General features: G+C 49.0%; 1 protein-coding gene across 17 annotated transcripts in view; it reads right to left on the reverse strand.

Annotated features, from left to right (window-relative positions):
* mctp1a (multiple C2 domains, transmembrane 1a) overlaps window positions 1-22308 on the reverse strand; it is a 75700-nt gene that overhangs the window by 28216 nt on the left and 25176 nt on the right. For 16 of the 17 annotated variants that reach the window (XR_003886705.1, XR_003886704.1, XR_003886706.1 and 13 more), the window contains 10 exons: window positions 20403-20567; window positions 20198-20328; window positions 19755-19941; window positions 14664-14757; window positions 10753-10855; window positions 10539-10641; window positions 9854-9955; window positions 9381-9455; window positions 7385-7504; window positions 771-887 (listed from right to left, as the gene is read on the reverse strand). Coding sequence is in view for 12 of the 17 variants with exons in the window: in XM_029830055.1 (XP_029685915.1) it covers window positions 771-887; window positions 7385-7504; window positions 9381-9455; window positions 9854-9955; window positions 10539-10641; window positions 10753-10855; window positions 14664-14757; window positions 19755-19941; window positions 20198-20328; window positions 20403-20567 (1197 nt within the window). In the remaining 5 variants the exon portion in view is untranslated. The remainder of the gene's footprint in view (window positions 1-770; window positions 888-7384; window positions 7505-9380; window positions 9456-9853; window positions 9956-10538; window positions 10642-10752; window positions 10856-14663; window positions 14758-19754; window positions 19942-20197; window positions 20329-20402; window positions 20568-22308) is intronic. The other variant, XM_029830053.1, reaches the window with a different exon arrangement.

The following is a 22308-nucleotide window of genomic DNA, read 5'->3' on the forward strand; positions in this document are numbered from 1 at the left end:
CCAAATCCAGTCTAATTTCACCCGCAGACTCCTCACGCAGAGACAAATCTACAGATATAGGAGCTGAGAAGCTGCAAAGAGAATCCGTGGTGTGTTCACTTGTTATTTCCGAGTCGGTCTTGGAAAAAGGCACTTATTAAAATTAATCACTTCATTGTTAACTCCGAGTCCACAGCCCGGCTCTCTCGCTCGTGTCCTCCGCTCTGCGAGTGTGTCTGGCCATGATTAAAACATGTCCGTTTCTCCATGACATTGCTTTGACATCATTTAATTGGTATAGAGATAAAAAATAAATGAATTAAATAAATATAGTACCAGGTAAGTGGCGTAACGTAGCTCAAGGTGACAGCTTGTTATTTCTCTCCTTTCTTTGCCTCAAAGAGGATTTTACAAGGCAAAGTAAGAAATGTGAGACTGAGAGCTGAAAATGTGTCTCCTCACAGGAAATGTGGTTTTTTTTAGATTATTGAACTCTTTTTTTTCCAATTACAATTTGCACAATGTTGAAGACTTTAACTTAATCAGGTGTTTCGATGAAGCGAGAGTTTGAATTGTGCTTATCTGCTTCCTGTTTCTCGTTCATCTGTTCATCATTTGCGTTCAGGTTGTGTTGTTTTTTACTGCAAACACATGTTGTTTGAATTAAAGTAGCAACACCGATGTAAATTTGACTCCTACATTTGACTCACGTGGTTTAAAGTCTCCAGAAATTTTGCCGTATATTTTATTCTCCACGGCGAGGAGGCTACGGACGCTATGGGGTTACTCACCACATCTTGCCTGGTGTCCTTCCCCGATACGATGAGGATGTAGTTCCACGCCAAAGGCAGCAGCAAAGCCAGGGGAATCATGTAGAGTTCAAAATTCCAAACGACCATCACAAAAAGCTGAAACCACAGAGAAGAAACGTTAAACGGTCGGGGCAGAAAACAGAAACGGGGGGAGGAAGCGCGGCATTCGAGACCCCCCATTGACCCAGACGCCTGAGAACGTACGTCGCCCATATGTGGCGCCGGCCCACGCACATTCATATGCAGGGTCAGAACTCTCATGGAACAGGAAAATAAGAGTCACTTTAAACAAAGATACAGGCCTGGTGCCAGGGAGCCCGGTTCAGAACCCTGACCCTGGAGCCTTTCTGGGCCTTCCACTGAAGGCAGGGACGAGTGGGAGGACGAGGACGAGCGGGAGGACGGGTACAAGCCGTCAGAGCCCCTTTCCTCCTTGCCAATCATCCCTCAGTTAGGTATCATCTTCAGCCGCGGCACGTCAGAGCTCGCCCTTCCTCACTCAGCCCTCGCATACAAGCGTGTGACCTCACACACCCTGAGATCCTAACCTTGTCACTCTAAGCCCCAATACCCCTCTCTCCTACCCCAAAAGCCTCTTATGGCCCATCTCTGCACCCATCTGCCTAAAGTGTAACCTCTACACCTCCCCTCTCATCACCAAACAAGGAAAGCACCGTCTGAAAATTAACCTTTGCTGAGACGCCGGATCCTGGGCTCGGCACAGCTCTTTAGGCTGTGACAGCAGATTATCGGCGGTCCGCTGAGGGGATCTGTGGGAACGTAAAAAAGGCGAACGCTCGGAGCGTCGTTACGTGGAGTCATTGTGCCGACTGTCAAGAGCCTGAGAAGAAGTTGTAGAAGAATGTGTCAGAAACAACTAAGTGAAAATAGTCAATTTTCACGCGAAAAAGAAGAAAAAAGGAACGCGATTAAGCAAAATATATTCAAATGAGGCATTCTCTGAAAGAAAATTTGAGATTAAATGCTGCTGTGGAGTTTGACAAAGGCTGCAAAGAGGTGTGAAAGGAGAACTGGAGAGTGAGGCGGGACTGAATACGGAGCGTTTGGTTGTTTACTCTTTAAGTTTAATGTCAATATGAGGATCAACAGCCCCTCAGATCGGACGCGAGGGGCCGATCGAGGGTTCCCTTTTTCTTTCCACGCGCTCAAATGTGCAAATGAATCTCCCTCAACGAGGAACAGAACTTAACAATCACATTTTCTCAACTTTCGCACTTTTCAAAGTTTTCCACAGCTCCGACAAACTTCTGCAGGAAACTCCGACTTCATGTAAAATTCCCAGGCACCACGGAGAAGGAAGACGGGATAAAAGAAAGATTAGAAATGACCAGTGCATCCATCTGCATAATAGTCACAGCCAAATGTAGTTTTCAGATAAACCTGAGTGGTCTCAGAGCAACAAAAAGTCCCCCCAAAGATTCCCAATCTTCCCTTTCTCACATTAAAAAAGCAGCAAAATTCTCCCCGTGTGGCAGAAACAGAAAAACAATATTTAATCATTTATATGTGGATACTAAGTAGCAAAACAAGCCTTTCTGCTCATTGCACATGAAAGGCTGTTGGGGTGATTCAACAGAGAGTCCCAAACACACCACATTCCATATTAATCCCTAATCTCTAAGCATCTTAAAAAGCATCATTCCTACATCATCCCAATCTGGAAATCTTTGGGAATAATCTCTAACACGGAGCCACGGAGGTGCAGAGGCTTAAATTCTGCGAAGCCAAAGCGCTCGTGGTTTGATCCTGTTTTGATAAAAAGCTATAAATAACTTAGCAAACTGACAAAGATCTTCATCAAAGACCCTGAAGCCGTGCGAGCTGCGGGCCACAGCGGCGCCGTGCCGCCGCTCACGGATGCTAACAGCAACACGTGAGTGACTCTCTCCTCCTGGCTGCTGCGTTTCTGTCTTTATTCATTCCTGATTCCTTCATCCCGCTTCCGTAGGGGCCCTACAGTGGCCGGACCGCTCCACCAGGACTGAGCGATTGCCCCCCCCCCACCCCTTTCACCCCCCCATCCGCTCGCTACGCCACAGCGGGGTCGTCGGCGGTGGGAGACGCAGAGGAAAAATGGAAGATGGAAGAAGAGGAAGGAATCCAAAAATGGCAAATTTAGATACTTCTAGCTGGTCATGGAGGGGGGGGGGGGGGTTGGGGGGGTAGGGTACAGACAGGTTATATAGATTATTCATGTCGCCTCAATATGACTGAAATTCAATGTTACAAAATAAATTGGGTCTGACATCGAAGCTTTCTTATATTTACTTTTTCAGTGAAAAATCCCAGAAAAAAAGTTTCTATTATTTTGAACATTTAACATTGAATTAACATTTAATCGAACATTTAATAAACATTGAATATAATTGTATTTTTGAAATGAGAAAATAACTCCCCCTTTTTCTGGGCAGTTTTCTTCCAAAATGCATTTTGTATGAAAGCAAAAGAACTGAGCATCAGGGTTTTTTCTGAAAAGTTCAGTGAAATCTCGAGGAACAAAGGAACCGAAGCATCATAAAATAAGAGCATTCTTCCCGGTGGAATCTGTTAAATCGTCCTTTTCCCGGGAAGCTCCGACATCACAACACAGGTAAAAAGGAAAACAAGTAAAATTCCTAAGGTCGGTATCAGTTCACACATGTTGGGGACTATTTTGATGAGGAGTTGATTTTAATTACAGCTAAAATGCTCGGTACGTTCCTCAATATCCAGAAACGCTCTGAACATTAAATTATATATTAAAAAGTTTTAACCGAGGAGGAAAAAAAAAGACAAGTCAGAATGATTTATTCAAGCACTCTGTGTGGCACGTTGAGAATTGTATCTTTTTGCATTATTTGCTTCAAAAACAAGCCGAGTCCTTACGGCTCAGAGCCACGGCACCGTGGGAGGGTAATATTCAGTACTTTGGCTTACATTAGCCGCACACCAGGCTAACTTTCCTCCTGCTCTGTCTCAGTGGAGTGAAACTGAAGTTTGGATTTCAGAGTTCCCCTTTATCTCACTTACATCAATTTCCATGCTGGCATTAAGTGTTGCCAGATAGCAACTAGAAAGTCCTGTTAAGTTTGAGAGGGGGGGGGGGGGGGGGGGGGGGGGGGGGGGGGTGACTCTGTCCTGTTGGTGACCGAATCTGAGCATCGATCTGTGGTGCTAGACTGCCCCCTGCTGTCGTCCTGCGGAACACAACGCTGCGCACAATTAAAGCTGTTGCTCTAATTTTATTTTATTTTTTAAAAAGAAGCGACCTCAAAGAGGATCCAGTAGATCCAGTCTACTCCCGCTGCAATAATATAGGGAAATCATGTCAAGTGTTGAGTGTTTAATGGGCTCATAATTGTGAATCTGTGTAACTATGGCCGTTGGTTCCTCGGGTAAAATGCTACGAGGATTTTCTCTCTTTTTTTTTGACGTGTGTCGATCTCTGGTGATTAAACTCTAACTTGGTATTCTCCCTCCGTCACAATATTCCAACTATCACTCGCTTTACAAATCGGGGCGCTGTAAAACGTGAGCGCCAGGCTTTCAAAGCTGTCCCTTGCTGTGGGCAAAGACGAACCCGCCACTTCAAAACTCTGAAAACTTTGACAGATTCTTTGAAGAGGAGTCAAAGGAGCAATTTCGAGACCCGGAGTGGCGGCTACAGCTCGCTGCTGTGGAGTCTCTGCGTCACGTGCACGAGCAGGAGCATCAAACTACCAGCCGAGCATGTGCAAACACACAAATACCTGCACACTCTCAAATGTTGCTTCTGTACTCTTTGCTCTCTTTTTTTTTTCCAGCAGGGTGAATTTTTATCTAAATGCAAAGCAGGTGATAGGTGCTCCAGTTTCCTCTAGAAGTAGCTCCCTTGTCTGGGCCCTCTTCCTGATAAGAGTCCTACTTTGCCTGACATAAAAGAGCGCGGTATCATTTCCCCACCCTTCCCAACAACCCCCAGCTCGCTGCCCTCGCCCTTCCCTCAGCTGCACAAAGCTGCCTCTATTTGCTTCCAATTCAGGGCCCAATTGCAGATAAAGTTACCGCAAATTTGTTTGGAGGAAGAGCTGCTGAGGCCTGCGGTCCCCGGGGCAATAACAGCCTTGTCTTGCAAGGGCCGTGGGGAGAGCTGGCAGCAGCAGCAGGAGGAGCGAATCTGACACCGCTCGGCCCCACCGCGGCCTCGACTCTCTGGGAGGGAACGCAGAGAGAGAGAGAGATAAAGGAAAGCAGGAATGGACGGACAGAAAGAAGGTAAAGCTGAAGGTGAAGACACACACGCACAAACGCGCAGGTGAGGGGAAAAGGAAGCAGGCGTTTAACCCCGAGACGAGGGAAACGAGCCCCACACACTCATACAGACGCCACCCATCATGCGGGACAGGAGCTGTGCCAGCGCCTCAGGCGAAGCTGCCCTGGCGACCGACTCGCCGCTGCCATGGGTGTGTGTGACAGCAGTGTGGGTGTGTGCGAGCGAGAAAGGCTGCGTGTGAGCCGATGCAATATCTCTTTCTCTCACGTAAACACACACACACACACACACACACACCACACACTCGTCGCAGCTGGCACTAATGATGTGTACATGCAGCTGGCACTGCAGAACTGGGCAGAAGGGATGTAGGGGACCATGAAGACAGACAGTTTGGTCACTTCCTAAATGAATATTGTGAATGACAACTGAACGTTGGTGTGCTTATGCATCGTGTACATTGTATTTGCCACTCACCAAGTATCACAATACTCATTTTAGTAACAAACTGAGGACATTTTGGCTGGTCCCCACAACTTTAAAGGACTGTTTCAGAGGTAAGCCATGGTTTTAAGGTTGAGGTTAGGGTTAGGGTTAGTTAGGGTTACGGTTAGGGTTAGGGTTAGTTAGGGTTAGGGGAGGGAGCTGGGTAATGTTTCATCTCTGTGAAGGTTTGGTAAACACGCCAAAGTTCCCCAAAGTTCGGGTGGACTAAATCAGCAAAGATGTGAGCACGTTCGTTCAGCTTTCTGCATCTCCAGTTACAGCTGTGCTACAGAATTAAGTGTAACGTCTGTCAAGAAGGACAAGCCGACAGGAACACACGTGCGCATGTGAGCAGACACACATGCGCGTAATCGCAGACAGCGGCGCACCTTCATGAACGCACCACCTTGGGCAGATGGCCACCCATAAAAACCCACTTACAGAGATGAACGAAGTGATTAAGAAGCCTCTCAAAGTGAGGCAGAAATGAAAGAGGGATAAGGAAATGGAGGGAGGGAGGGAGAGGGAGGAAGTACCTGTACAGAGAAATGGCCCTAAACAGTCTGATGCTTTTAGCTAAGTGCACACTCCTACGATAACAGACTTCCAAACGATCCGGCGAGGGAGTGGGGCCGCGAGGTAACCACAATGACACCTAAATTTCATACTCTATAAACTATAGCACGTCCTTGGCCTAGATCTATCCTTTATCATTATCTGAATACTGTACTTTTAATTTGACGAGCGTAAAGAGAAGGTGAATTGTCAATGCTGTTTCTTGGGGATAAAAAAAGAGGCTGTGTTTAAAAGAGGCTGAAGGACTTCAGGGTACGTGGGCATGTGCAGATGTTGACACAAAAGTAGCCCGTCCAAGGTTTCATCCTTCAAAATGTAGATTGGCAATTCTGGAGCGACCTCGTTTCTGCGAGTACCTCGGTTATGTTTCCGGACACTTTCAGATAAAAAGATAAGAGGCGAAGGTTCGTGTACCCTTCAGCCTTAGATGATCAAAAAACTCAAACACGTGCACACGCACACACACACACACAAAAACAACATGGCGAGGCTCCTAAACAGAAGGTTAACTGATCACGACTGTATCTCCCCTGTCTCCTGCTGTAGTAACACACACGCAGAGATGGACCGCCACGTGCTGCTGCGTGGACCGTCCACGGTGGAGACATTACCCCCCCCCACCGCCATCCCATCCCATCCCATCACAGCAAAGGGGCCACGTTCACTTGTCCTGTTGCTCCTTAAGGACACGAGAGCAGGCAGGATTAAACACCCTCTCAGGTGGGGCCCTTCATGCAGCCACTCACATCCCTGCAGGTGAAGGTCCTTTACTGACAGCCTCGCTGTCCAATTACATTTTAATACATGACACAGATGAACGGGGGGGGGGAGTGAAGGAATTAGGATTCTTCAATAGACCTAGAAGTTGGTAGTATCAGAGTAAAGTCAGACAGGAGTCCACAGGATGCTGGCAGCCTTGCTAACAGTGTGATCACAAAAAACAGGAAAATACAAAACAATTCTTGTCCATTCTTGTTTTAAGGGAAATAAATCTACAGGGGGTGCTTTTGTACATGTGACTAAATTCATCAGGAATACTGTATGGAGATATTTTGGGGGGGGGTGTGCAGGGGAAGACACTCTGGAGGGAACTGTGCTCAACTGTACTTCAGACACCAACAAGCACTCTGCACACTGTGGAATTGGGGGGAGGGGAGCCCAACCCAGCAGGTCAGGTCCTGCACGTGCACGTGCACGTGCGCAGTACCATCAGCCTTTATTCTACCTGTTTAGCACCTTGCTGGCTGACGTGCTCGTTTGTTTTTGACGTGTCTCGTACCACAAAAGCGCAGATGCTCCTCTGCGGAGATTCCCATTCAAAGCAGCTGTTGATGTAGTAGCCTGTGTTGATGAGGAACATGATGCAGCGTCGGACTCTGTAGAAGTTACGCAGCAGCAGCTAAAATAAAAGACAACCAGAAAAACAGTTAGTTGACATTCAAAACACAAGTTCACATTGAAGCTCAAAACTGGGAAGGAGCAAGAAAGGAGATATGATGAGATACGCGATGACTCTAGCAGCGTGTGAACATTCAGCAGCGAAGCGGCCTTAATTAAAAGCCTTAATGTGGACAACTAATGAGCTTTTGTGTGAAAGTAGCTGAGTGGAATGTCTACAAACATAAGCACAGCAATTAAAGCGACTGGAGATCCTGTCAAAAAGTTCCTCCTTCTCCATTTCCTTTACATTCAAGTTCATTTACTGGGAAAAGGAAATCCATATAATTAGCGCCTCAGTGAAGATGACAAACTGTCGTCAAGGATGTCCAAGAGTTTCCCTCTGCAGTTACTTTGGGAAGTTAACTAGAGCACCAACTTCTGCCACTTCAGAGTTGAACCTTTTTGACCTCATTCTGGTTTTCACCGTTGCACCTCTGAAGACACCGTGACGACGTGAGTGTGTTCTTCTTAATCTGTTGCCTATTTACCAATAACCATCAGGTTCTTGGACAAACTATTATTTTGTAAACGTGACGCACCAGCTCGCCACCGGTACTCTGGCAGTGATAAAGTTAAGCGCAATGACAAGAATTTTTAGCTCCTTCCTCCGAATCTCCTCCCCTCGGGGTGCTCCGAGCATTTGGCCAGATATACGTGAGAGCAGGATAACTGCCGTCCTCCCCTTGGGTTTCCACCCATTCCGGGAATAGACTAACAGCAGCCGAGCGCCAACCACCCAATCAGGCCGACTCCAGGGGAAAGTGTTCCCAAAGGACAAGCTCGCTCCGCAGATCACAGTTTAAAATCTAGGATATTATTTTACTGAGTGTGTGTGTGTGTGTGTGTGTGTGTGTGTGTGTGTGTGTGTGTGTGTGAATCCACGTAGTCTGTAGTGCTACAATAATGCGGGACTGGTTGATTGTTGGGCCCCGCCGGGGACGCTCGGACCCTGAGGACTGTAAATGACCCTCCCTCACGTTCCTCAGCACACACATCTTTAACGAAGCCGCTCAGAACGAGCGGTGAAGTCATCTTTAGTCAAATGCCCCAATTGTAATGAGCCGCTTTTGTTTGGCAGCTTCAGCCGCCTCTTTTCTGTGTCTGCGCGCCCAAGCAGCAACAGCAGGGGGGCCGCTGCCGCACAAAAGAGCCCTCGCGGGGCAATCCCTCCACAGCAGCTGGTGACATCATCATTGCGAGACGCTGACACGGGTCATCTTTGTGAGTCAGAGGTGAAACGGAGATGAAAAAGGATTCTGCACTGGGGAGAAAAGCTCAGAGTGGGCTGAGACAGGGAGCGAGCGAGGAGGCGAGGGCGGCGTGGAAGGGTCATAGATGGGGGGCTGACAAACCAGTGAAGCCGCTGTGCGAGCGCGCTGTGCTGCATCGGGCAGGGCTGCGCATGGCGTGGCATTGACTGCCGAGCCCGAACGGTCACTCATATGACATGTGTGATGTGGGCCAGCCCCGACTATTCAGCCCTTTGTGGCGCCGCCACACTGAGCAGCGTGACAATGAAGTGCAAAGCGGCGGTGGCAGAGAGGGCCAACTATAAGGATGGCCAATCTACTTATGCACCCCAGAGCTGACAGCTTGACATTTCTATTCACCGCTCAGAGTCGATGTGAGAGGAGAGAGCTGAGAAAAGAGGAGAGGAAAGGGAGGAAAAACAGAATGCTGTTTTTCCTTTCAATCATCCGCTCGGATCTTGTGCAGACAGTTGTTGTGCTTTACAGGGTGGTTTGGGGTTTTTTCCAGGCTTGTTGGTTTGACTTCTGACAGTAAGGCAGTGAAGAAAAGAACAAAAGTCTATTATTTTTTAAATGATGATGTACCTGTTTGGACACTCTGGGCTCCTCCTCCATGTACTTCTGCTCCATGGGGATCAGCGTCCTGAGACCAGCCTTCACCTGGGAGATGGAGGGAGCACAGCGTGACAGTCAGACAAGAAACAGACAGCAAGACAAGGTGAAGCTACTGCAGAAGCATATTCAGAATGTCTCAGGAGGCTACACAGTGCAGCGATGCCCCATGTGAGAGGCCACAGGCAGCAGGGGAGGACGCCGTAAGATGGCGGACGCAGGACGCACACGCTGATGGCGAACAAAGGCTGCTGAGAGGGAGTCTTCGATAATTAAAGCCCAAACGAGGCCGAGGGATGAGCATGAAGGGGGGCGGGGGGACAACAGCGGGGCGGGGCGGGGCGGGGTGGGGGGAGAGGACTAGCGAGGGAGGTAGACACAGCATAAAGCGGCACGGGGGGGGGGGGAATATCAGTGATGAGAATCAAAAAGGAAAAAAGACTTACAGCATTAAAAATCACGTCTATTTCGAGAAAGATGACCCCTTTTGTTGGCCCTGTCAGCTCCTTGCTTTTCAAGGCGTAGGCTTTGCGTTCTCCATTTTGGATCTGTGGGAGAGGGACATGACAGGCGTCTGTCTGGCAATACCCGGCTGAATCGGCTCCCGGGGCCACCTTTGAACCCCAGCTGCTGCCGCTGACAAGGAACCCAAAACAACTGTGGCAACTCTGACAAGTACCTGTTCATTACCCAGTGCAGCGCGGCCCTGTCAGACAGAGAGGAACTATCCTGGGGAATCACACTGTACGGCGCAGCTTATACACACTCACACACACTTTCTATACATCCTCCAATACAACGGACACGTTTCTGCCTCTGCTTCCTGTTAATGCAGCCGTTCCGTCCTTCAATCAGTGTCATTTTCATATCGGCTCTCGTCCGTTCTCTTCCTCTCTTCTCTTCCTCTCTTCTCGTCTGTTCTCTTCGCCGTTTTCCCTCCTTCATCTCTTTCTCTCTGTGAAATAACAAGTCTCCTCTGCGCAGCTACAGAAATAACCTTTGCTTTTTATATCTTCCGATGCATGTTTTCACCCGTCCCGCTCCTCTATGTTCCTCTATCGCTAATATCCCCAGTGGAGAAGGAAAAAAAAAAAAAAGAAACACATGCATGGAAATATATCTTTGACTCACATTTAATAGAGGAATCGCCACCTTCCCCAAGAAGTCGGCACTTCTGTCTCGGTCCTCGTCGTAAACGGTGACCTCCAGCACGGAGTGGATGTCCTTAACGTTACTAAAACACACCAAAAACGTGAGGCAAGCTACAACAAATCTACATTATTTATCGACTGAACACACACACACGCACACACACGCACGCGTCAGGGTATTAAAAGTCACTCACAAAGTAAAAACCTTGTTCCACTCTGGGTTGAGGTTCTTGTAGACTGTGTGTGTCTGCAGGCGGTCGTTGCTCAGCTCCACCACGCAGAAGGGGTCGCTCTTACCTGTAAATAACAACAACAACAACACAACGCAGCACTTTATTGAATGTGTTAGCTTCAAAAAAGGACAAAAAAAAGAAGAAACAAGACAGAAAATGTGAAACCTGGACAGAGAGAAAACCTGCGGAGGTCATCAAAAAATATACAGGGAGCAAAATAAGAGGCTAAATTATGGAATGAAATAAAAATGAATTCATGAAAATCATTTGAGAACATTCACAACCACCAGTGACACAAAGTTCATCTTTACAAAAGGAACATAAATAAATGAAATGAGTGATTTGAAAAAGCCTTTAGCAGCACGTTATGTCTGATAGATATACTATATATGACAGACTTTATATGATAGACTATATATTTAATAGACTATATATTTGATAGACTATATATTTGATAGACTATATATTGATAGACTGTATATTTGATAGACTATATATTGATAGACTATATTTGATAGACTATATATTAAGACTGTATATTTGATAGACTATATATTGATAGACTGTATATTTGATAGACTATATATTGATAGACTATATTTGATAGACTATATATTAAGACTGTATATTTAATAGACTGTATATTTGATAGACTATATATTGATAGACTGTATATTTGATAGACTATATATTGATAGACTATATTTGATAGACTATATATTAAGACTGTATATTTAATAGACTGTATATTTGATAGACTATATATTGATAGACTATATTTGATAGACTATATATTAAGACTGTATATTTAATAGACTGTATATTTGATAGACTATATATTGATAGACTGTATATTTGATAGACTATATATTAAAAGACTGTATATTTAATAGACTGTATATTTGATAGACTATATATTAAAAGATTGTATATTTAATAGACTGTATATTTGATAGACTATATATTAAAAGACTGTATATTTAATAGACTGTATATTTGATAGACTATATATTAAAAGACTGTATATTTAATAGACTGTATATTTAATAGACTATATATTGATAGACTACATTTGATAGAAAGCTGGATTTTCACACAGTTTCCTTCACTGTGAAATTCTACATGTATTTAATTCCAAGCGTCTTCATGTGTCCTCCTGAGACAGACTCCCTGTACCAGCATAATCCCAACCAGTAATGTCCCACATTCACCGTTTGTCTCCCAGTTTGAGCGTCTGTGTGCACAGACGGAGTCTGAGCAGCTCCACATGCCTGCGAGCCCACCTCCCTTCAATCGCCCTAAAATGGGCTAAAAACAACAAAACTCTTAATTCTGCCTTTGATCACTCTTTTCTTCTTCCCGTCTCAGCCGTTGGGAGCCGCTGTGCTGTTTGTTCAAGCTTATCACATAAAAGCGTCGGGTCAGGGAGCTAAAAAAGAAGGAAGGAAAAATCCCACACAAATCCTGGCAGAAAATATTGAGCAGAGCGAGAACGTTAGGAGGGAAGCGCCGTTGCGTAATCGCTCTCAATAAAGTTTGAATTGAGTTCAAAGCGTCACAGTGGTGGTGCCTGAATGAGGAGTGTGTGTGTGTGTGTGTGTGTGTGTGTGTGTGTGTGTGTGTGTGTGCCTCATTGATTGCTGGAATTTTCTTCAAATGTTGTGACAAGGGCAGGACATTTAGTGGGCGTGCAGAGTAAATGTCAGCGTGATCGATGCTGAGCCGTAGGTGTCGCCTTTCATACGTGTTTGGGCGCCGCATTGACGGGACGGATATTGACGGCGGCGATAGAAAACAAGGCCGGTGAAAAGAGACAAGGACCTGGAGCTTCTCCGTCTCCGTCGGCATCACATGTTCTCGATCCTTACACGCTCACTTGGACCCGCCAAACCGGAGCTTTCGCCGCGAAGACGTTTCAAATGTCGCGCTCGCCAATCAGGCCTGATTAAAATGAATTGCAATCATCCCAATTAATTGATGGAAATTACTCGGCAGAACCTCTTGCCTCCCTCATTTTCTCCGCAATGTTCTGTTTTTAATGATATGGCAGGCGGCGTCGCCACAGTGAGCCTGTTGTCAATGGCGATGAACTTTCACCTTATTGGCCGCCGGCGCTCGAGGCGGCTGTCTTAACCAATTACACGCTTTGGACTTGAGCGCCAGTCAGAGCTCATCCAGGTAACGTCCAACTATGCTCCTCCCCCCCATCTCTGCGGCGAGGAGCTCCAACTCATTTCAGGACGCCCTAAGATAAGAGCGGAGGACGGATGCGAGGAGGCGCCCCTGTAATTGCCCGGCAGGAAGCAGCTCCAGCTCGGAGAGGAAGCGCACGTACCTTTACACCCAAGCACATTTAATTAGGATTCAGACTGTAAAATGTGGTTTTGATGCGTCCATCTTCTGCTTTCATCACCTCTGACCTGGCTCCGCCCACAATATTCCCCCCAGTCAGGTGAAAATCTACACTTACCTGACAGGTTTTCTTTGATATGAGGCGGAACACCATGTTTTCCAGACCGCTGCTGCTGCAGTGTGTGTGTGTGTGTGTGTGTGTGTGTGCGTGTGTGTGTGTGTGTGTGTGTGTGTGTGTGCGTGCACGTCCCTATGTGTATTATTGAAATGCTCTTACAGTACAGCCTCCACTCACAGGGACAAGAGCCGGCAGACAAAAGGGATTGTTGGTTTTAGGGACTATTTTCAGTTATCCTACTCGGCTGGAGAGGAGCTACTCCACAAAAACACTTCAATTGGAGAGAGAGCTGGCCAGAGAGGAGGAGGAGGGGGAGGAGGAGGAGGGGGAGGAGGAGGGGGAGGGGGAGGGAACAGGCAGCATGAATGGGGGAGAGACGGTGAACTCGTTCCCTCTCTCCCTCCCACCTCTCCTCTCTGTGTGTTTGTCTGTCTGTCTGTCTGTGTCTCTCACCTTGTTCCTGACCCTCTCTCCATCAGGGCTGTTCCAATAGGCTGTTGGGGAGGTGAGGGCTCTTATGGGCCTCTCACAGGGCTATTGTTTCTGCCACCGACACACACGCATCTGCACACTCTCACACACACGCTTTTCTCTTACCTGCGTGTGTTCACCTCCTGTATTTATCTGTCTCACCGGCCGGGAAACCGCCGCATTTCGTTCGATTTAAATGGGTTTGGCGAGAAAAAGTGGATGTAAACATCATCAAAACTGCTGCAACCTTCGGTTCTGCAGCCGTGACCAGTGGAGAACGATTAAGGCAAGAAGACCTCCACTAGATGTTGCATTCTGCAATATTTAGGCCTGAACACTTTCACGTAGCTCCGTCTGCACCATGAGCTCCACAACGAGGTCACGTAGACGCAGGAGCCCGAGAACCAGCAGCCCCACACTCCCGCTCCTCCCAGCACTCGCCGCTCTAACCCAAATCTACCAGCTCCACTTTGTATTGGCTAATGGGACTGTGGCTCTTTCAAAAGGAGTAAAACTGGAGCCTCGCATGCCCGCGCTGCCTCCCTCTCTGTCTACAGATAATACGGAGTGAAGAACTAGGCCTGTCCACTGTAGACCTAATTAAAAGTAAGAATTAATGGAGACTGGAGGATTCGGAGAGCGAGCAGGGAGGGAGCAGGAGGGGGGAGAGATTTGTTGCTTCACATAAGTGCTTCTTCTCCATGATTCAAACGGGCAACATGCATCTTTTCTGCTCGTCGGAGAAATAGTTGGAGGCCACCGGGAAGGTGAGGTCAGCTCTCCCAGGGTCTCGCTCCTGCGGAGGTTTTTGTGGTTTCCAGAAGTCCAGAAGCGTTCCGGAAGGTGAAGCTGGGACTCCTTCCCAGTCTTAGGCGGTTAAATAAAATGGAAGCATTGATTTGGAGGTGGCGCCCCCGTTGCTCGGTCTTACCGGTGACGTCGGCTGCCATCAGCCCTTCAGCCCTGATGACCTTCACCTGCACAACACCCACGTCTTTCAGATTTTGGAAGGACCTCCACAAGCTCTGGAATGTCACAGGATGGGGGTGGGGGGGGGGGGGGTCAAAAGGGGTGTGAATTAGCAGAAAAGAGAAAGTCGGGTCAATAGCCTGACATTTCATTAAAAGAGGAAAGGGTAAAATATGTCCTTTAACAGTCCCCGTCTGAGAAGGGGCGCGCACGGCTGGCATTTGTAGCCCAGCCTAACGGAGGACAAATGGCCAAATTTCATTTCACTTAATGGCTGCGCTCGCCTGCTCCAAATGTCCCCTTACGCTGCACTTTTCAGATACCAGCCAAGCTCTCTGACTTTGGTTAAAGCAACCAGCCGTGCACACGTGCACACGTTTGCAGCACGCCTTGCAGAGTGAATAAATTCCTGTTGCCTTCATCCACCAACCGTCACTCTCTGGAGTTTCCCAAACCTGTTTTCATCAACATGGCCGAGCTTCCGTTCGTTCATTTTATATGTGTGTGTGTGTATAAACACACACACGCGCGCCGTCTTGTATTTGGCTGATAAAAGAAGCTTTTTAGCGATTAAATACATCAGACAGTGAGACAGATATGATAGAGAGCAGAGAAACATTTACTGAGGAGTCGAGAGGTGTCAGGAAGGAGCTGAAGATGGAACGATTTCAGAAACGATGGCGAGTGTGTGAAAACCTGGACAAACCTGTACACAGGAACCTACAGTGGGGAAAATGGGAAGCGTAGCAGCGCGTCTTAAAAGCAAAGTGCAAATGCACTTCAATCTATTTCTCCCGCTCTGCGCCTCCCTGGCAATAACCCTTTCCCTCCCCACAGGAGTAATTATAATTTAAATTTCAGAGTCAGGGCCAGGCTACAGACTTAATTCATTATTACCAACTCTGTCAGACTCTGCCTGTTTCCAGCGATATCATTGTCCAAAAGCTCTCTAAAGGAGATGAGAGGGAAGAGCGTGGAAAGAGGGAAAAGGAGAGGAAAGGCGCACAGAAGAGAGGGAAGAGAGGGAAGAGGGGGAGAGAGGGAAGAGAGGGAAGAGAGGGAAGGGAGGGAAGAGGGGGAAGAGGGGGAAGAGAGGGAAGAGAGGGAGAGAGGGAAGAGGGGGGAAGAGAGGGAAAAGGAGAGGAAAGGCGCACAGAAGAGAGGGAAGAGAGGGAAGAGGGGGAAGAGAGGGAAGAGAGGGAAGAGGGGGAAGAGAGGGGAGATGGGGGAGAGAGGGAAGAGGGGGAGAGAGGGAAGGGGGGGAGAGAGGGAAGAGGGGGAAGAGGGGGAAGAGGGGGAGAGAAGCGACTTTGAGGGACGATTCCTCAGAAGATACAGCTGCATGTGGTCGGTGGCGAGCAGCTAAGAGGAGCGAGACGCCAGGAGAAACAAGCGTGTTTAAACAGGAAGTGGAATGGGAAACAAGTGTGTTTAAACAGGAAGTGGAATGGGAAACAAGCGTGTTTAAACAGGAAGTGGAATGAGAAACAAGCGTGTTTAAACAGGAAGTGGAATGAGAAACAAGTGTGTTTAAACAGGAAGTGGAATGAGAAACAAGTGTGTTTAAACAGGAAGTGGAATGAGAAACAAGTGTGTTTAAACAGGAAGTGGAATGGGAAACAAGCGTGTTTAAACAGGAAGTGGAATGAGAAACAAGTGTGTTTAAACAGGAAGTGGAATGAGAAACAAGCGTGTTTAAACAGGAAGTGGAATGAGAAACTAGTGTGTTTAAACAGGAAGTGGAATGAGAAACAAGCATGTTTAAACAGGAAGTGGAATGAGAAACAAGTGTGTTTAAACAGGAAGTGGAATGAGAAACAAGTGTGTTTAAACAGGAAGTGGAATGAGAAACAAGCGTGTTTAAACAGGAAGTGGAATGAGAAACTAACGTGTTTAAACAGGAAGTGGAATGAGAAACAAGTGTGTTTAAACAGGAAGTGGAATGAGAAACTAGCGTGTTTAAACAGGAAGTGGAATGAGAAACAAGTGTGTTTAAACAGGAAGTGGAATGGGAAACAAGCGTGTTTAAACAGGAAGTGGAATGAGAAACAAGTGTGTTTAAACAGGAAGTGGAATGAGAAACAAGCGTGTTTAAACAGGAAGTGGAATGAGAAACTAGTGTGTTTAAACAGGAAGTGGAATGAGAAACAAGCGTGTTTAAACAGGAAGTGGAATGAGAAACTAGTGTGTTTAAACAGGAAGTGGAATGAGAAACAAGCATGTTTAAACAGGAAGTGGAATGAGAAACAAGTGTGTTTAAACAGGAAGTGGAATGAGAAACAAGTGTGTTTAAACAGGAAGTGGAATGAGAAACAAGCGTGTTTAAACAGGAAGTGGAATGAGAAACTAGCGTGTTTAAACAGGAAGTGGAATGAGAAACAAGTGTGTTTAAACAGGAAGTGGAATGAGACTCGCGTTTTCACTAGAAACGGATGTTAAAGAGAAGAAGTGGACGGACGCAGCCCCCACATGTCCTCCACCATCAGGCCCCCCTGAGGGGACATGTGGGGGTTCAGCCTCAGTCCAGGATGGGAGGAGAGACGAGCACCCATCCTCCACAAAGACCCCCCCCCCCCCCCCCCCCCCCAAACAGCAAAAGATGATGTGGACAGACAGACAGACAACCCCCCCCCCTCCCACATTTCATATTCAGCATGCAGGTGAAATAAGGAGGAGGCGAAACGAGTGGACCCCCCCCCCCGTGACTGACGTCCTGTCACTCTGACATCTTCCTCCCGTCTGTCACATGATCTGGAGCCTCGCTGTCGTCTTTGCATCGCGTCACCTTTGATCAGCGCCGGCGAACATTTGACACGTGCACAAAGTCCGATCACATGACACATAACTTCCTCCGAGTCCCAGTCCTGACCATCATCTCCGTCACCTGTGTCTCCATTCATCTGCTTTGTGCTCTCCTTCACCCCCCCCCACACACGCACACACACTGCACTTTACCTCACTTCCTGTACAGGTTGTGTCCTTTCCTTCCCCCTCACAGCAGTGCACCACAGTGGGGGGGGGGTACTGCAGGGGGGGGTGGCGACGTGCCACCGCTTCGGCAGAGGTCACCACGTCCTCCTCCTCTCGTGCACCCATCTCGTGGCCACCTCAGGCCCATTAGGAGCCATTAGCGTGCGCGCTGCTCTGGCGTCATGATGCATAAATCTCTCCTCTCCTTATGTTCCTCTCAGCTCCGGCGGAACAGTGATCAGGGATGAAGTAAAGGTCGCGCTGAGCGGCACCACGGCTGATTCAGTCCTCACGGTGGACGGCGCCATGTGGCGTGGAGCTCCACCGTCATCTCTGCTGAGTGTACGGCCGCCCTGTCAGCAGCGGGATGAGTTTAGCTGCGTGTTGCAACATGTTGGCCCACCGTGATCTGATCTGACGGGGGGGGGGGGGGGGCTGACGGGCCGGAGCAAGAGAAGGACTTAAGTTGTCTCCTTTGCTTAAATCTCATCATTTCGTAGGTTTCTGCTCTTAAATGCTGCGACGATGACGGCGTGTCGCTGCTACTGCGCGGCCAACGCATCGCCCCGTTAGAAAGCTGACAGGAAGTTACTGGGGGGGGGGGGGATTTTCAGTAAGGAACGTGCACGCTCACAATAATGTACGCCACGACACAAATGCCCCCACGCAGTGGGCAGAGCCGTTGTTTGCTGGGTATTAGTGGGGGTATTTGGCTCTAGCACCATTCTTTGACGAGCTACATCTTTATTATTATTATTATTATTATTATTAAAATCACCAACGATGGGGAGAGCGGGGCGACGATGGGGAGCGGGGCGACGATGGGGAGCGGGGCGACGATGGGGAGCGGGGCGGCGATGGGGAGCGGGGCGGCGATGGGGAGAGCGGGGCGACGATGGGGAGCGGGGCGACGATGGGGAGCGGGGCGACGATGGGGAGCGGGGCGGCGATGGGGAGAGCGGGGCGATGATGGGGAGCGGGGCGACGATGGGGAGCGGGGCGGCGATGGGGAGAGCGGGGCGATGATGGGGAGCGGGGCGACGATGGGGAGAGCGGGGCGACGATGGGGAGCGGGGCGGCGATGGGGAGAGCGGGGCGACGATGGGGAGCGGGGCGACGATGGGGAGAGCGGGGCGACGATGGGGAGTGGGGCGGCGATGGGGAGAGCAGGGCAATGATGGGGAGCGGGGCGACGATGGGGAGCGGGGCGGCGATGGGGAGCGGGGCGGCGATGGGGAGCGGGGCGGCGATGGGGAGCGGGGCGACGATGGGGAGCGGGGCGGCGATGGGGAGAGCGGGGCGGCGATGGGGAGCGGGGCGACGATGGGGAGCGTGTGTGGTGGAGAAAGAAGCACAAAAAAAACTAGGTAGGCGAAGGAAGGAAAACATCTCAGCTTCAGCCGGAGAGAAACCGGAGTCTGAGAGAGTTGTGAAAGAGGTGAAATGGCCTTTTCTTTTCATTTTACATGCCTCCCTTTCCTGGTGCAGCCCTCATCTTTTACCTCTCACCTTCTATTACACCCACACACACACCCACACACACACGCACACACACACGCACAAAGCATCCTCGTTTTGTGCATAAAACAGCACAGCGAGTGCGCGTGTCTCAGTCCTAGAGCTCCCCCCTCTGAGCTTGGCTGGTAGCTGCAGTGGAAAGCGGAGCTAGCCAATAAGCAGCCGAGAGACGCCATGCGGCTGCTGTCAGACCCCAACGCATGCTAGCTGTAGCGTATCACTGAAATCACAGCACATCCTGCTAATTCTGAGAACGCCTTAAGTGTTAAAAGATTTATGAGGGAAACTCGAGTAAACATTTTCAATAAAAGGACACGAGCGAAAGCTCTAATTCTATGAGAAGAGGCCTCTGAGTGGACGAGGTCCATGTAAAGCTGAGTGTCTCGGGGACGGTGCAGCGTATTAACTAGCTAGGACAAAGACAAAGGAGGCCCTCCCGAGCAGATGGGGCCTTCAGGCTGTCCCTCGGACTCGCCGTCTCTAATATTCAGATCAATAACGTCTTAGATGATCCAAACGATGACCCAGGAAATCACACTCATACAGAACAGCTCATATCACTCACGTATCTCTGCACGATCTGGTGTCTCTCGTGGGGGTCGTCCAGCATGTTGACCGACAGGTCCGAGATGGAGACGGCGGCGGAGGCGGTGAGCGTCACCAGCAGCACCAGCATGCCTTCGCCTCCTTCCAGTGGCAGCTCCAGTTTGTGGGTTTGTTCTTTACTGAGGAGGGACAGGTCGACGGTGCACCTGCAGCGTGCACACACACACACACACACGCACACACACACACACACACACACACACACACACACACACACACACACACACCATGAGGAATCTCACAGATCTGATGTGGAGGTCATGCAGCAGGTTCCTCTAGCATCACATGTCTGAATCATTAACACCTAGCATCATTATTTAATGGCCTGGGAGTCCGACCGGGCTCCCTCTCATCAGAGGCTCGGTGGCGGCACCTGATCCGTGTGGCAGAACGAGGCTGTACCTCCCCATGAAATCGTCCTTCTTGCCAGCGTCTTTGTCCCAGACGGTGATGTCCACGACGCCGCCCTGCTCATCATACAGGTGGAAGTCGAACTGCTCCCTCCACTGGGGGTTTAAGGTTTTGGCGATTGTCTGAGGGAAATGATTTAACATACAGGTCAACGCGTAGCCGGACGGGCGGGAAGCCCTTCCAGGGGCGTGACTACCTTGCTCTTGTACTTCTGGTGCCCCATCCTGAATTTGGCGTAGGGGTCGCTGAGGCCGTTGGCGTCCATGGGCTGGAGGCGGCGCCCCTCGATCAGACTGATGCTGACTATGCCTCGCCACAGCTGCGCTTTCCCGTGCACGTCTGACAGGCGCATGCTCTGGTACTGCAGCCAGCAGAGGCAGGGAAGCACATGTTAGACTGGGATCGGCCTGGGAACGCCTTGGGAAAGGGAGAGCAGCCACGAGCAGATGAAGAGGACACAGGAGGAAGCAGGCGGGGGTGGGGTGGGGGGGGGGGGGGCACGTAGATGAGAATAAAGCAACAGAACCGACGTCTCCTCTCTGCTCACCAGTCTGGACCGTTGGATCCAAACCGGAATATCTGATTCTACTTTGATGAATTCCTCACGTGCTCCTAACTGACCGTTGAGACCACGTTCAGTAGCAGCGCTGCCAGCTCGGAGCGACGCTTCTTATTACTATTTTTGTTTTTCCCGGACTATTTTCTCGGCACTTACAGGCCTGTTTAACCTCCTTTGAATCGTGTCAGCATCGCCTCTAAAACAAAGAGCCGAGTATTTATTTGTCAAACAAATGCAGCCCTCTTTCTCCATCTTCCTGCCTTTTCCTCCCCTCCTTCCTCATTAGGGAGAATTTATTAGCATAGCTTTTGTTTTGGGGGTGAATTTCATTAAACTCTGAGCAAACCCTGCCTTGCAAGTGGGGCCCTTTGATCTGAAGCCTGAGCCTCTTAATTTCCATTCTTCAGACATTAAACAATTCAAAAGACTCTGCAATCCAGCCAGCCTCACATGTAGCTCACGCCTCTCCGCTGCTAACATACGCTATGCTAATGGGGAGAAGCGGCTCTTCTATCTTATTCAAGCACAAATCTAATTGCCTCCTGTTCTGTTGCAGCACATTTCTGGCTACAAAAAATGAATTTGTGTTCTGGCAACTGTAGAAAGGCCAGAAAGGGAGGCCGACTCTGGCGGAATCCAACAGTCGCTTCAAGAATTAATGTGCGTTGGGTTTTGTCAGCCCTTTGACGGAAGAGGAAACAAACTAGCGGATGCCAGAACGGCCATTTTGCAGCGAGAAGGAGAGAATATGAAATGAATCTGACTCGTAATTATTATCTAAATCTTCTCTGTAAACAGGCTTCATCCTCTGCTGCGAGTTCCACGCTCGCGGAGTCGTTAAGGGCCCGTGTAAAAATAACCGTGCACTGTATGTTGTCAAACACGGGGGCCTTTTTGGGTGGGGTAGCACAGTTAGTTCACGTTTGAGCTTATTCCCCAGCCACAGGCGGGGTGGCCCAGTTTGGAGGCTTCAAAGACTCGGTTCGGGGGAGCGCGATTCAGCGGGACGTCTGCCGATAGCGGATCAAGCGGGCCGAAAACGCAGAATCAAACTTTTCACCGAAACTTAAAGGAAGATTCAGAACCTCCCGATGCAGTTTAGGAGACTCAAAGCAGAACCCAAGAGATGGGTGGGCAAACAAAGCGAGAGCAAGAGGCAGAACGTGCAGGAAGAAGCAGGACGTGCAGGAAGAAGCAGAACGTGCAGGAAGAACCAGAACGTGCAGGAAGAACCAGAACGTGCAGGAAGAAGCAGAACGTGCAGGAAGAAGCAGAACGTGCAGGAAGAAGCAGGACGTGCAGGAAGAAGCAGAACGTGCAGGAAGAAGCAGAACGTGCAGGAAGAAGCAGAACGTGCAGGAAGAAGCAGAACGTGCAGGAAGAAGCAGAACGTGCAGGAAGAACCAGAACGTGCAGGAAGAACCAGAACGTGCAGGAAGAAGCAGAACGTGAGCCAGAGGTGCCAGAGGTGCCAGAGGTGCCAGAGGTGCCAGAGGTGACGGTGACAAAGGAAACTGAAGACGTTTCAGGCTCAGATCGGGTC

Source organism: Takifugu rubripes, chromosome 21 (assembly GCF_901000725.2).
Source record: "Takifugu rubripes chromosome 21, fTakRub1.2, whole genome shotgun sequence".
Taxonomy (NCBI): domain Eukaryota; kingdom Metazoa; phylum Chordata; class Actinopteri; order Tetraodontiformes; family Tetraodontidae; genus Takifugu; species Takifugu rubripes.